Below are 9267 nucleotides of genomic sequence, written 5' to 3' on the forward strand. Positions count from 1 at the left end.
CCACATTCTGCTTTACCCACTGCCCCCCCCCCGCATTTCCTTCACCCACCCCACAGCACCGCTCTGCCCTCTGCACCACAACCCCCAAGCAGTGCCCGATCTCTCCCCATGGTATCAGGGGGGGGGCAGGAACCCCCCACCCGTCCCCCAAATCCAAGACGAGGCCTCCAGCATCTTCAGCACCACACAGCTGACTTTAATGGACAGGACAGCGAGCCCACCGACATGGCTAGCTCCACCACCCATGTGGCTAGCTCCGCGTTACAGCACACTCGCCCTTGCTGTCCCCGCTCCAGGGGGCTCGGAGCACCCACCACCCTCCCCACCAGCACCACTGTGGGTCCCCACCACGCTCTGCCTCCTCTGGCCGATCCCGGCGACCCTCTGACTGCAGCCCCTGGAACGCAGCCGGGTTGTTCCCAAGTGCCACCTGTGGCAGGAGCGAAGGGAAAGGCTGGGGCTCCCCAACAAGACGGCAGTGCCACTGGACCCAAAGTCCCACCACTAGCTGCCCACCCGGCACAAATCCTTCCATCCCTGACCCCCCAAACCGCAGCCGGTGAAGGAGTCAACTCCCAGCCAAGACACGGGGCCCGGCTGGGGGCCAGGGGCCAGAGTCAGTGAGCCCCCGAGCTCTGGGCAGGGGCAGGCTCAGCTGGGCTCCCCGTCTCCCCAGCCTGCAGCTGGCGGATGTGCTGATCCAGCAGAGCCGTGAGGTGCGCGGAGCCGCACTGGAGCAGGGAGGACGTCTGGGAGGGCAGGAGGCCCAGGGCACCCACTGTCTGCCCCTGGGCAGCCTCCAGAGGAGGCAGCTTGGCAAAGTTCTCCACTCCCTGCCTGCTCAGGATGGTGTCATCGATGCAGGCGGCTGGAAGAGAGGAACAGAGCTGAGGACAGGAGATGGGGGTGCCAGGGACCTTTCATCTTCCACAGGCACACAAGGGAAGGTTTGCTCCTGCAGGCAGGGCTCCCACCCCTCGCCATCCATCCTCTCATTTTAACAGACAGGGCAGTGATCCCGCAGACCCAGCTCCATTAGCGTGCACTCTGCTGGAGGCCGCAACTCTCCCCAGCGCCAGATGAGAGCCCTGAGCCTGATGCCAGCAGATGGGGACACAGGGAAGGCTCTCACCCAGGAGGTTGACCTGTGGCACTCCCTTCAGCACCCGTAGCATCTCCCTCGCCTTCGTTTCCGGGCTCACCAGCAGGATATTGCGTGCCACAAAGAGAGGAAGGAGATTCTTGTACTTGGACTGTGACAGCACAGGTCTGACAATCTGGGGGAGACAGCTCTCAGAATAAAGCAGGGGAGCAGAGGCCACTTTTCACCCCAGCAGGCAACACACAGCCATTCCACCCCTCCTCCACCTTCCTTCCCCCTGCAACTCTACCAGGATCTGCCCCTACCTCATTCAGGACGAACTTGACCTCAATGTTGTACTTTCGGAGGTAGTGCCTCATCAGCACCATGTCCTCATCGGGCATGGAATTGTACTGACACACAGCAATCATCCGACTGTCCCGGAACACCTCCTCCACCTGCCGCTGTAACAGCCGGGCGTAACCATTGTCCTGAGGGAAGCGAGCAGTGATGGGCCACAGGGAAGGGGCAATGCCTGCTGCCCCCTGCCACTCCAGCTGCAGCTGGACCTGCTGCCGGGAGATGCTGCCATGGATCGGGAGATGCTGCCACAGCTCAGGACTCGCTTTGTTTCCAGCACCTGATGACCAGCCGGGCACCTCCCAGCCACCCACAACATGATGAAAAGGGGCTTTAAACCCCCCCAAAAAGCTCTCGTACAGGTGTCCGGCCCAGCTAACCCTGGGGCAGGGCTGTCCTGGTGGTCTGTACCGCACCCGGTGGGTGCTGCGGACCCTGTGTTAAATCCCCGGAGCAAAGCACACACACGGGGCGTGCAAAGCCACTCGGACTCCTCAGACACCGAGACCCCACAGCGCCAGAAAATTACCTCCTGGCTCGCCTCCTTCCTGGGGGCCAGGCAGTGCGGTGGGACGGCGGGCCGCGGGGCCAGGTACTCGGTGACGGCCATCAGCTTCTGGCGCTGGAAGTGCATGGCCTTCCAGTGGCGGGTGACCGCCTTGGAGCCGCGGCGGACGAGCTGCAGGGCGGGCAGCCAGCCTGCGGAGAGAGGCACAGTGGCAAGGGCGCAGCGGGCCGCGCTCAGGGCCGCCGCCAGGCCCCCGCGGGCCTCAGGGACACGCCGGGCCGCCCGCACGCCCTCCCCCGCTCACCCACCGCCCGGCCTCGCCGCTCGCCCCTGCCCGAGCCTGCGGGAGACGCGCAGCCCCGGGGAGGAGCCGCTCACCCCGCCGCCATGGCACGCCGCCGCTCAGCGCCGCCATCTTTGCCGCGGGGGCGCAAAGGCTGCTGGGAACGCGGAGCAGCGGCGGCGCGCGGGGGGGGCGGGGCGCGCGACTTCCGCCCTGCCCCTTCCGGGGCCGCCCGTCTCCTAGCAACGGGCACGCTGCGGCCTGCGCTCCCCCGGCATCCCCGGGGGTCTCCGTGCCCCCCAGCCCGGGAACCCCGGCCCCATGATCCCCTCAGGCCCTGCGGTCTCTCTGCCCCACCTGGGGGGCCCAGCGCTGCTCCCCCCCAGCCCGGCAGCCGTGTCCTCGCCGACCCTCCCAGCCTGCAGGTTTCTGCCCCCCATCACCTCAGCACCCTTCCCTTCGCAGAGAGCAGCGGAGGCAGGCCAGCCCTCACAGCACACCCACTCAAGGGCCCAAGGAAGAAACAAGGACCCCAGGAAGCCCCCTACCATAGCTGGGCAGGGTGAGACCTTGCTTGGGGGTGAGTGAGCCATTGCGGGGCTTGCTCACAGCTCAGCGGGGGGGCTGGACCCTGCTGGCCTGGACTGCATCACTTGGGGTTTCCCACAGGCCGTAAGCAGCCATTCGCCGGGGTGACCCTCACTGACAGCTTCATTGCCATGAAGAACCTGCCTTGGCCAGTGGAGCCCCTGTGCGCAGGGAGCCGGTGAGGATCTGCCCAGAGCCCATCTTTGCCACCCAGGCTGGCAGGGAGGGGTCCCTGAGCACCCCCTTCCTCTAGATCTGTGGAGCTGCTGTCCCCCTCAACTCTCCGCTTGGACCGGGAGAACATCTGTGCTATTGGGAGGCTCCAGAGCCTGCAGGAGATTCACAGCCTCTACCTGCAGCAGGTAAGGCCCTATGGCAGGTGCAGGCAGCAGAGATCAGGCCTGGTCCCGCGGCTAAGTCCTCCTCGGGGAGACTGCAAACATCCCCAGCTCTGCTCCAGGGTTTTGACTTGCTACATGGCCAGAGGGTCTGGCAGTACTCCCCTCTGATGACAATGCTACTGATAGAACTCAAGCAAGGGTCTGGCATCAGCCATTCAGTGCTTTTTAAGCCCACACAAGGAGCCTTAGTGTCCTCCTGAATGCTTCTAGGCTTTCCATGCCATCACAGCCCCATACTTATAGAGGAATGAAGGCAGTGGGTTGATTAGCATTGATAATATGCAGCAGTGGCCTTGCCTCGAAGGCAGCGGGTTGGTTGATATGGACGATGTGCAGCTGTAGCTTGTTCCTGCTAAGTAGTTAAATAGCCCTGAGGAGTGTGGGAGAGGTCTTCTGACAGAGGAGTGTGGTCTGACCTCTGCAGGAAGGTGAAACCTGCAGGGACAGTAGAATCTGATTTATAGTAAAAGCCTTGTTGCAGCCAGCCAGCTAGTTTGTGCTACAACAATTGGTGCCCCATGTGAGGCTCACTGAGTTGAACTCCAGCTGCAATGCATACTCTCTTCATAAAGCTCCTCTGGTGGGTCATTGTGTTGCCCCTGTGAGACTGGGGCAGTCCTGGGGTGCTCCTGAAGTCTGGTTTTTTTTCATGTAGCAGAAAAATGTGTTGCTTTTTTGTTGTTTTTTTTTTTTTCAGAACCGAATTGAGAAGATTGAGAATCTAGACTGCTTTCCCAACCTGCGGTACAGGCAGCTCCTCTCCCCACAGAAGTCATTTTTCCATGATCAGAGGAGTATGGGGCTCCCCACTTCCCCTGGCAGAGCCAGGGGGGACTGTGTTGCAGCCCCTGACAGCCTGGTGCTGCTGGCTCTGACCCTGGGGGCTGTGGCATCCCCCCACCTCACATCACTTCTCTCTCTGTGCTCTGCAGGTTCCTCTGCCTGGCTGGAAACCACATCCCTAGAGTGGAGAACCTGCGGCCCCTGCGACACCTGCGTGTTCTGGACTTGTCCCACAACCAGATCCAGATGCTGGACCCAGGTGGGAAGCAGGAACAGGTCCAGGCATGGCCTGGGTCTGCCCAAGAGGTGCCTCAGGTTACCGGGGAAATGCGAACAGGCCCCTGGTCCAGGCTCTGCTAGGGCCTTTGGCCTCAGCTCCCAGCCAGAGCCCCAGCAGAGCATCCCTGGGTCTGGCCCGCACATTCCAGCGTGACACCAGAGGAGCCCTGTGGCCAGGTTTGAGCCGTCAGCTCTGCTGGCAGACTCCAGGTGTCTGCTTCCACCTTGTGTCCCACTTCAGCAGAACATTCTAGCAGCTTAGATCAGACTTTGGGATTTCAACCTCATAGCAAAGCTGCTCCAGCCCTGAGAACCCTTAGTGTACCTTCCAGCCAGCTCCTCCTGTGTGTGAATTTTGGCAGAAGAGGGAAGGACAGAGGGATGTCTCCCTCCCTTCCTCTGTAGCGTTACTGTTGTGGCCAGGCCTTCCGCTTGCAGACTTGAGTGAGAAAGGGAGCAGCGAGGGCCTGGGAAGGGGAAAACCCCAGTTCTCACATAGGAGTATGCGCAATACACATTCCTGCCCTCTCTGCCTCACTTTCCCCAGCTGTGAGGTAAGAGACTGCTTCCCACAACAGGGCTGTCACCTCGGGAGTGGGTGAAGAGCTGTGGGAGATGGAAGGGTGCAGGGGTTTGGGGTGGGGTAGGGCTCAGGTCCCATCTCAGCACCTTTCTGCCTTCCCTTTGATCTCTGCAGATGAGCTGCCCCGCTGCCTCCGACTCCTGGACTTAAGGGGAAACGAATGCACCCACCAGCACGGATACAGGTGGGTCAGGGGGGCCTGCTGGGGAGAGCAGAGGGGGACAGCAAGTCCCCCAAACCATGCGAGCCCCTCAGCAGGCTACAGCCATTCCCCCCCCCCATTATAAAACACAGCCTAACCCCCCTACCCAAACCCTAGAAAGCTGAATCTCTGCTTTCTGCCTGGGCCAGGCTGTGGGGTGGGCTGGGCAGAGTGGTGCTGGGGAGGGGTCGGTGCCACTCCATCGTGCTCCCAGCCCCGAGGCGATGCCACGTGGCAGCGGAATGTCTGCTCTTCCTCTCCTGCTTGCAGAGAGCTGGTGGTGGGAGCCCTGCCACACCTCCTGCAGCTGGATGCCCAGCCCGTCTGTGCCAGCGTGGGTGAGGAAGAGGAGGAAGGAGGCTCTTCCAGCAGTGAGGATGAAGATGATGAGTTGCTTTCTGAGCCGAGTGACCCTTTCACTACAGGCAAAGGTGCCCAGACTGAAGGACACATTACACACTTGGGGGTTAAGCAGGCCTGTCCCCAAGGGTGACAGGAATGGCAGGGAGCCTGGGGGGGGCCTGCCAGGTCTGCTATAATTCTCCCTCCCTCTGTCCCTGGCAGATTTCTTTGCGGATCTGCACTGGGAGCTGGCTGGGCACTCACGGCAGAGGCAGAGGGAGGCTCTGGAGGAGCACCGGACCCGTCTGGAAGAGCTGGAGGAGCTGCGGGAGCGTCAGGGTCTGCTGCTACCCCCTGCACCGCTGAGCCCAGGCCGGGAGGGAGCAGCCTGCGTCACAGCCCCAGCACCCAGGTGGTCTCAGCCTTGTCCCCAAGCAAAGCTGGGGACACAGCTGCCACCTCTGCCAGGACCCAGCAGGCAGCACGCCTGCCTGAAGCCCCAGTGAGCTACTGGTGGGAGCCAGCCCCAGACCAACGCTCTGGAGGAGGAGACGTGCGTCGAAGGAGAGAGAAACAGGCAGTTACCCCAGCTAACCCGCAGCAGCACAGCACCGCGCAGTTGGGATTAAAGCCTCTTTATTCCTACAGCAATTTGCCTGTCTGCGATGGAGCCCCCAGCCCCGCAGCCAGCCCCAGAGGGGCCAGGCACAGGCAGCTCTGCCTGATGGTGGGAAAAGACACAGGGCTGCAGGCAGGACCCCAAATCCTGCTCCACGTCCCTTGTCCTTCTCCTTCCCCCGGCACCTGCGTTCCCGGCCATGGCTGCCTCTCAAACTGCTGATTCCTCCAGGGCAAGTTAGGGGGCTGGAGGCTCTGCACCCCCCAGGCAGGGCTGGAGATGCCAGTTGAGCTGTTCCAGCTGTGCTGGCACATTTGTGGTGGGAGGAGGTGAGAAGCCAGGGCTGGGCACAGGGAGGGTTTTCTCCATACCCTATCCAGGAGCAATTCCACAGGGAGGGGGCGCGAGCCCACCCACCTGCGCAAGGTTTACATGTAAAACTTCATCTCTGCCTCCACGCAGTCGAAGAAGAGGTCGGCCAGCTCTTCTGAGCTGGGGGTCACCTTCCCTCCCAGCAGCGCGTTCATCCCCTCCAGACCCTGCTTCTCCAGGTCCCGCAGCGTCTGCAGGAGCTTCTGGCCCTGCTCCTGGCAGGATTGGGGAGGGAGGAGAGCTAAGACCACGCGCTCTCAGGACATCTCGCTGCCTCCCACATCACCGGGGGCGATGTGAGGGTCTGGGGGCAATGGCAGCCGCAGAAGGGTCTGCGGTACCTGGTCCCTCTCCATCAGCTCCAGGGCTGCCTGGTGCCGGCAGTAGAGCTCATGCCGCCGATCGACTGTGCTCTGGAACCGTGGGATTTGCTTGGCAGGGTCGTCGCGGAAGGTGGGAGATCTCACCTGTGGTGCGGGCTTGAGGCCGGCCACAAAGACGAAGGGCTTGAAGACGGACCTGCCAGAGAGGAGCACCGGGGCCCTGGGACCGGCCAGCACGAGGACGGATGCTGCTCCCCAGGGATGCTCAGCCTGGGGCATGGCTCTGCCTCATCCCTGTCACCCCCAGCGTGGGGCTGTCCCCACCGGCGTCCTCACCTGGAGGGGTCAGGGGTGGCTGTGAAGAAGTGCACACAGGGCAAGGCGGGGTCCTGGGGCAGCACGGACACCATGCTGCCTGCCGTGTGGAACCCCTCCGAGTCCACGCAGATCCCACTTTCCTTGTCCCGCAGGATGGCCATGAACGTCTCTGCCGTGATGTGACCTGTGGGCGAGGCACAGCCACGTCACTGCCTGCAGCGCAGCCATGGCCACGGCTGCTGCGGCCGCGGGGGGGTGGGGAGATGCTGGGGTGAGCCGTGGGTGGCCCCTGTCCCTGTCCCCACCTGCGTGCTGCCGCAGCAGCTCCTTGCCGGCGCAGTAGCGGGCCTTGGCAGCCTCCATGCGAGCGGGCTGGTGCGGCAGGGAGAAGACCTCGGCGAAGTTGAACTCGGCAGCCCCGCTCCACCAGCCCTGGCTGTGCGCTCGCTGCCGCAGCCCCGCGTGCTCGGCCGTGATCTCCCTCCCGATGCTGAGCTGGTTGGAGATGTTGCGGCTGCCCTCTGCAAAGTCCGGGGTGGGGGGGGGGGTCAGGGGCAAGGAGACAGGGTGCCCCATCCCCCCAGGACAACCAACACCTGCTCACCTCTGATCTGCTGGGCTGCCCAGTACCGGCCGGCCGTCTCCAGCACCCAGGCCTCGGTGCGGTCAGCCAGCAGGAAGGTGTTGTGGTAGACAAAGGGCACCGGCTCCTCCTTGCAGCTCCCACCCTGGCCGTAGCGTTCCAGCAACGCCGCCATCACCTGCAGAGCCTCCCAGGCAGAGCTGCCCCGCTCCAAACCCAGCCTGCCCCGCCGGCAGCAACCCCGTCACCGTCAGCCAGCGGTGGGGGACAGCGGGGCGGCTGGGATGGGACAGGGACACGCGGTCCTCACCTCACCAGGTCCATCCCCAGCAGCGCCTCATCCTCCCCGATGGGCTCACGGGTCCAGACGCCCTCATTGCCCACACAGACACCGTGTTCATTGGCGCCCATCTCGGCACCCCACAGCCAGGCGGGACGGCTCAGCACCACCGCATGGGTCTTCTCCACCTGCTCGATCTCCAGGTAGGTGCACTGGGAGGGGGGGGCAGGGGGGACAGAGAGTGGGGCTGAGACCTGGCGCACTTGCTGCACCGTCCCCTGGAGCCACCCTGGTCACAGCGTGGTCTCACCTGGACTTTGTCCCCGGGATGGTGGGTGGCGGCGGGGATGTAGACAACCTCCTGGACTTCGTGCCGCGGCCGGTCGGCGTTCTTGCCGAAGATGACGGCGGGCGTCGCAGTGTGCGGCGGCAGTGCCACGAAGCAGTCGCAGGATGAGGGTGCAGAATCCTGCCCCACCATGCTAAACCCGGGGGGGAGGGGGTGGGGGGGTGTATGTCACCGAGGGGGGTGTCACCCCGTCACCCCCTCGTCCCTGGCGTGGATGTGTCCCCAGGGTCCCTTTGGGGCTGGCAGATGTGGGGACACGGAGGGTCTTCAGGGGGTGGCTAGGGGATGACGTGGTCCGTGGACCTGGGGGAACATCACGGACCGCGGCCGGGGGTGGCCCGGGGGGCATCCCCTGCCCCGGGACCCCGCAGCTCTGCACCGGCCGGGGACGCCCACCCACCCGCGCAGCCCCGGTTCCTGGGACCCCCCGCACCGAGCGCGGACAGGACCCCTCCCGCACAGCCCCGGTTCCCGGGACACTCCCCGCCTCCCCCCGCCACGAACCCCCTCTCGGGACCCCGCCGGGATGCCCCGGTCCTACGGACCTGCCGCCGCTCTCGCCCCGCCGCCGCCGCCCGGTCCCGCCCCCCCCGGCCCGCCCCGTCTGGGCGACGGCGGCGCCCCGTGGCCGGAGGCCGCACGGCGGCAGCGGGCGGGGACCGGCCCCGCCCCCCCCCGGGGGACATGGGGGGACCAGACCCCGAGGGAGTCCGGGGGGGCGGGCGCCAGGTCCCTCCCGTGGGTCTGGGGAGGTCCCGTGGGGCAGCACCCGCTATAGGTAGCACCCCGTCTTGGCAGAACCCCCGTGGGCAGAACCCCCTATAGGTAGCACCCCCTGTAGATAGCACCCCCTATAGATAGCACCCCGTCTTGGCAGACCCCCCTATAGATAGCACCCCCTATAGGTAGCACCCCGTCTTGGCAGAAGCCCCTATAGGTAGCACCCCGTCTTGGCAGAACCCCCTATAGATAGCACCCCCTATAGATAGCACCCCGTCTTGGCAGAACCCCCT

General features: G+C 64.3%; 4 protein-coding genes across 7 annotated transcripts; 2 read left to right on the top strand and 2 right to left on the bottom strand.

The window, feature by feature from the left end:
- Positions 1–175: 175 nt before the first annotated feature.
- MRPL10 (mitochondrial ribosomal protein L10) lies at positions 176–2384 on the bottom strand. The gene is made up of 5 exons (XM_037411454.1): positions 2328–2384; positions 1971–2140; positions 1408–1572; positions 1133–1277; positions 176–868 (listed from the first exon to the last, which is right to left on the bottom strand). Exons 1-5 carry the CDS (start codon positions 2362–2364, stop codon positions 618–620), a joined length of 768 nt encoding a protein of 255 aa, XP_037267351.1. The 5' UTR covers positions 2365–2384; the 3' UTR covers positions 176–617.
- On the top strand, positions 2385–3390 carry LOC119158964. The gene is made up of 3 exons (XM_037411455.1): positions 2385–2812; positions 2902–2998; positions 3074–3390. Exons 1-3 carry the CDS (start codon positions 2554–2556, stop codon positions 3327–3329), a joined length of 612 nt encoding a protein of 203 aa, XP_037267352.1. The 5' UTR covers positions 2385–2553; the 3' UTR covers positions 3330–3390.
- A 447-nt stretch (positions 3391–3837) lies between these two features.
- Positions 3838–5938, top strand: LRRC46 (leucine rich repeat containing 46). 2 transcript variants are annotated; one of them, XM_037411452.1, is made up of 5 exons: positions 3838–3965; positions 4154–4263; positions 4981–5050; positions 5339–5499; positions 5633–5938. In XM_037411452.1, the coding sequence occupies exons 2-5, from the start codon at positions 4251–4253 to the stop codon at positions 5914–5916; spliced, it is 528 nt and encodes a 175-aa protein (XP_037267349.1). In that variant the 5' UTR covers positions 3838–3965; positions 4154–4250; the 3' UTR covers positions 5917–5938. The 2 variants fall into 2 exon arrangements, with proteins under 2 accessions (XP_037267349.1, XP_037267350.1); XM_037411453.1 differs by lacking the exon at positions 3838–3965 and having other exon boundaries at positions 4009–4263.
- A 91-nt stretch (positions 5939–6029) lies between these two features.
- Positions 6030–8842, bottom strand: SCRN2 (secernin 2). Of its 3 annotated transcripts, XM_037411449.1 has the most exons (9): positions 8800–8842; positions 8216–8387; positions 7936–8117; positions 7647–7846; positions 7348–7563; positions 7061–7226; positions 6743–6920; positions 6447–6616; positions 6030–6329 (listed from the first exon to the last, which is right to left on the bottom strand). In XM_037411449.1, the coding sequence occupies exons 2-8, from the start codon at positions 8384–8386 to the stop codon at positions 6458–6460; spliced, it is 1272 nt and encodes a 423-aa protein (XP_037267346.1). In that variant the 5' UTR covers position 8387; positions 8800–8842; the 3' UTR covers positions 6030–6329; positions 6447–6457. The 3 variants fall into 3 exon arrangements, with proteins under 3 accessions (XP_037267346.1, XP_037267344.1, XP_037267345.1); XM_037411447.1 differs by having other exon boundaries at positions 6030–6616; XM_037411448.1 differs by lacking the exon at positions 8800–8842 and adding an exon at positions 8759–8777 and having other exon boundaries at positions 6030–6616.
- Positions 8843–9267: the final 425 nt, after the last annotated feature.

Source organism: Falco rusticolus, chromosome 18 (genome assembly GCF_015220075.1).
Source record: "Falco rusticolus isolate bFalRus1 chromosome 18, bFalRus1.pri, whole genome shotgun sequence".
Classification (NCBI taxonomy): domain Eukaryota; kingdom Metazoa; phylum Chordata; class Aves; order Falconiformes; family Falconidae; genus Falco; species Falco rusticolus.

Bases quoted from the DNA above. Each gene is read 5' to 3' on its own strand.
- LOC119158964 (XM_037411455.1), top strand. From the start codon at position 2,554: ATGATCCCCTCAGGCCCTGCGGTCTCTCTGCCCCACCTGGGGGGCCCA. The intron at 2,813-2,901 runs GTGAGTGAGCCA...GGTTTCCCACAG, and splicing joins GGGTGAGACCTTGCTTGGGG to GCCGTAAGCAGCCATTCGCC. The intron at 2,999-3,073 runs GTGAGGATCTGC...CCCTTCCTCTAG, and splicing joins CCCCTGTGCGCAGGGAGCCG to ATCTGTGGAGCTGCTGTCCC.
- SCRN2 (XM_037411449.1), bottom strand. From the start codon at position 8,386: ATGGTGGGGCAGGATTCTGCACCCTCATCCTGCGACTGCTTCGTGGCA. The intron at 8,118-8,215 runs GTGAGACCACGC...CCCCCCTCCCAG, and splicing joins ATCCCGGGGACAAAGTCCAG to TGCACCTACCTGGAGATCGA. The intron at 6,617-6,742 runs GTACCGCAGACC...CAATCCTGCCAG, and splicing joins AGCTGATGGAGAGGGACCAG to GAGCAGGGCCAGAAGCTCCT.
- LRRC46 (XM_037411452.1), top strand. The intron at 5,051-5,338 runs GTGGGTCAGGGG...TCCTGCTTGCAG, and splicing joins ACCCACCAGCACGGATACAG to AGAGCTGGTGGTGGGAGCCC. The intron at 5,500-5,632 runs GTGCCCAGACTG...TGTCCCTGGCAG, and splicing joins CCCTTTCACTACAGGCAAAG to ATTTCTTTGCGGATCTGCAC.
- MRPL10 (XM_037411454.1), bottom strand. From the start codon at position 2,364: ATGGCGGCGCTGAGCGGCGGCGTGCCATGGCGGCGGG. The intron at 1,278-1,407 runs GTAGGGGCAGAT...TGTCTCCCCCAG, and splicing joins TCAAGTTCGTCCTGAATGAG to ATTGTCAGACCTGTGCTGTC. The intron at 869-1,132 runs GTGAGAGCCTTC...CCTCTCTTCCAG, and splicing joins GCCACAGGTCAACCTCCTGG to CCGCCTGCATCGATGACACC.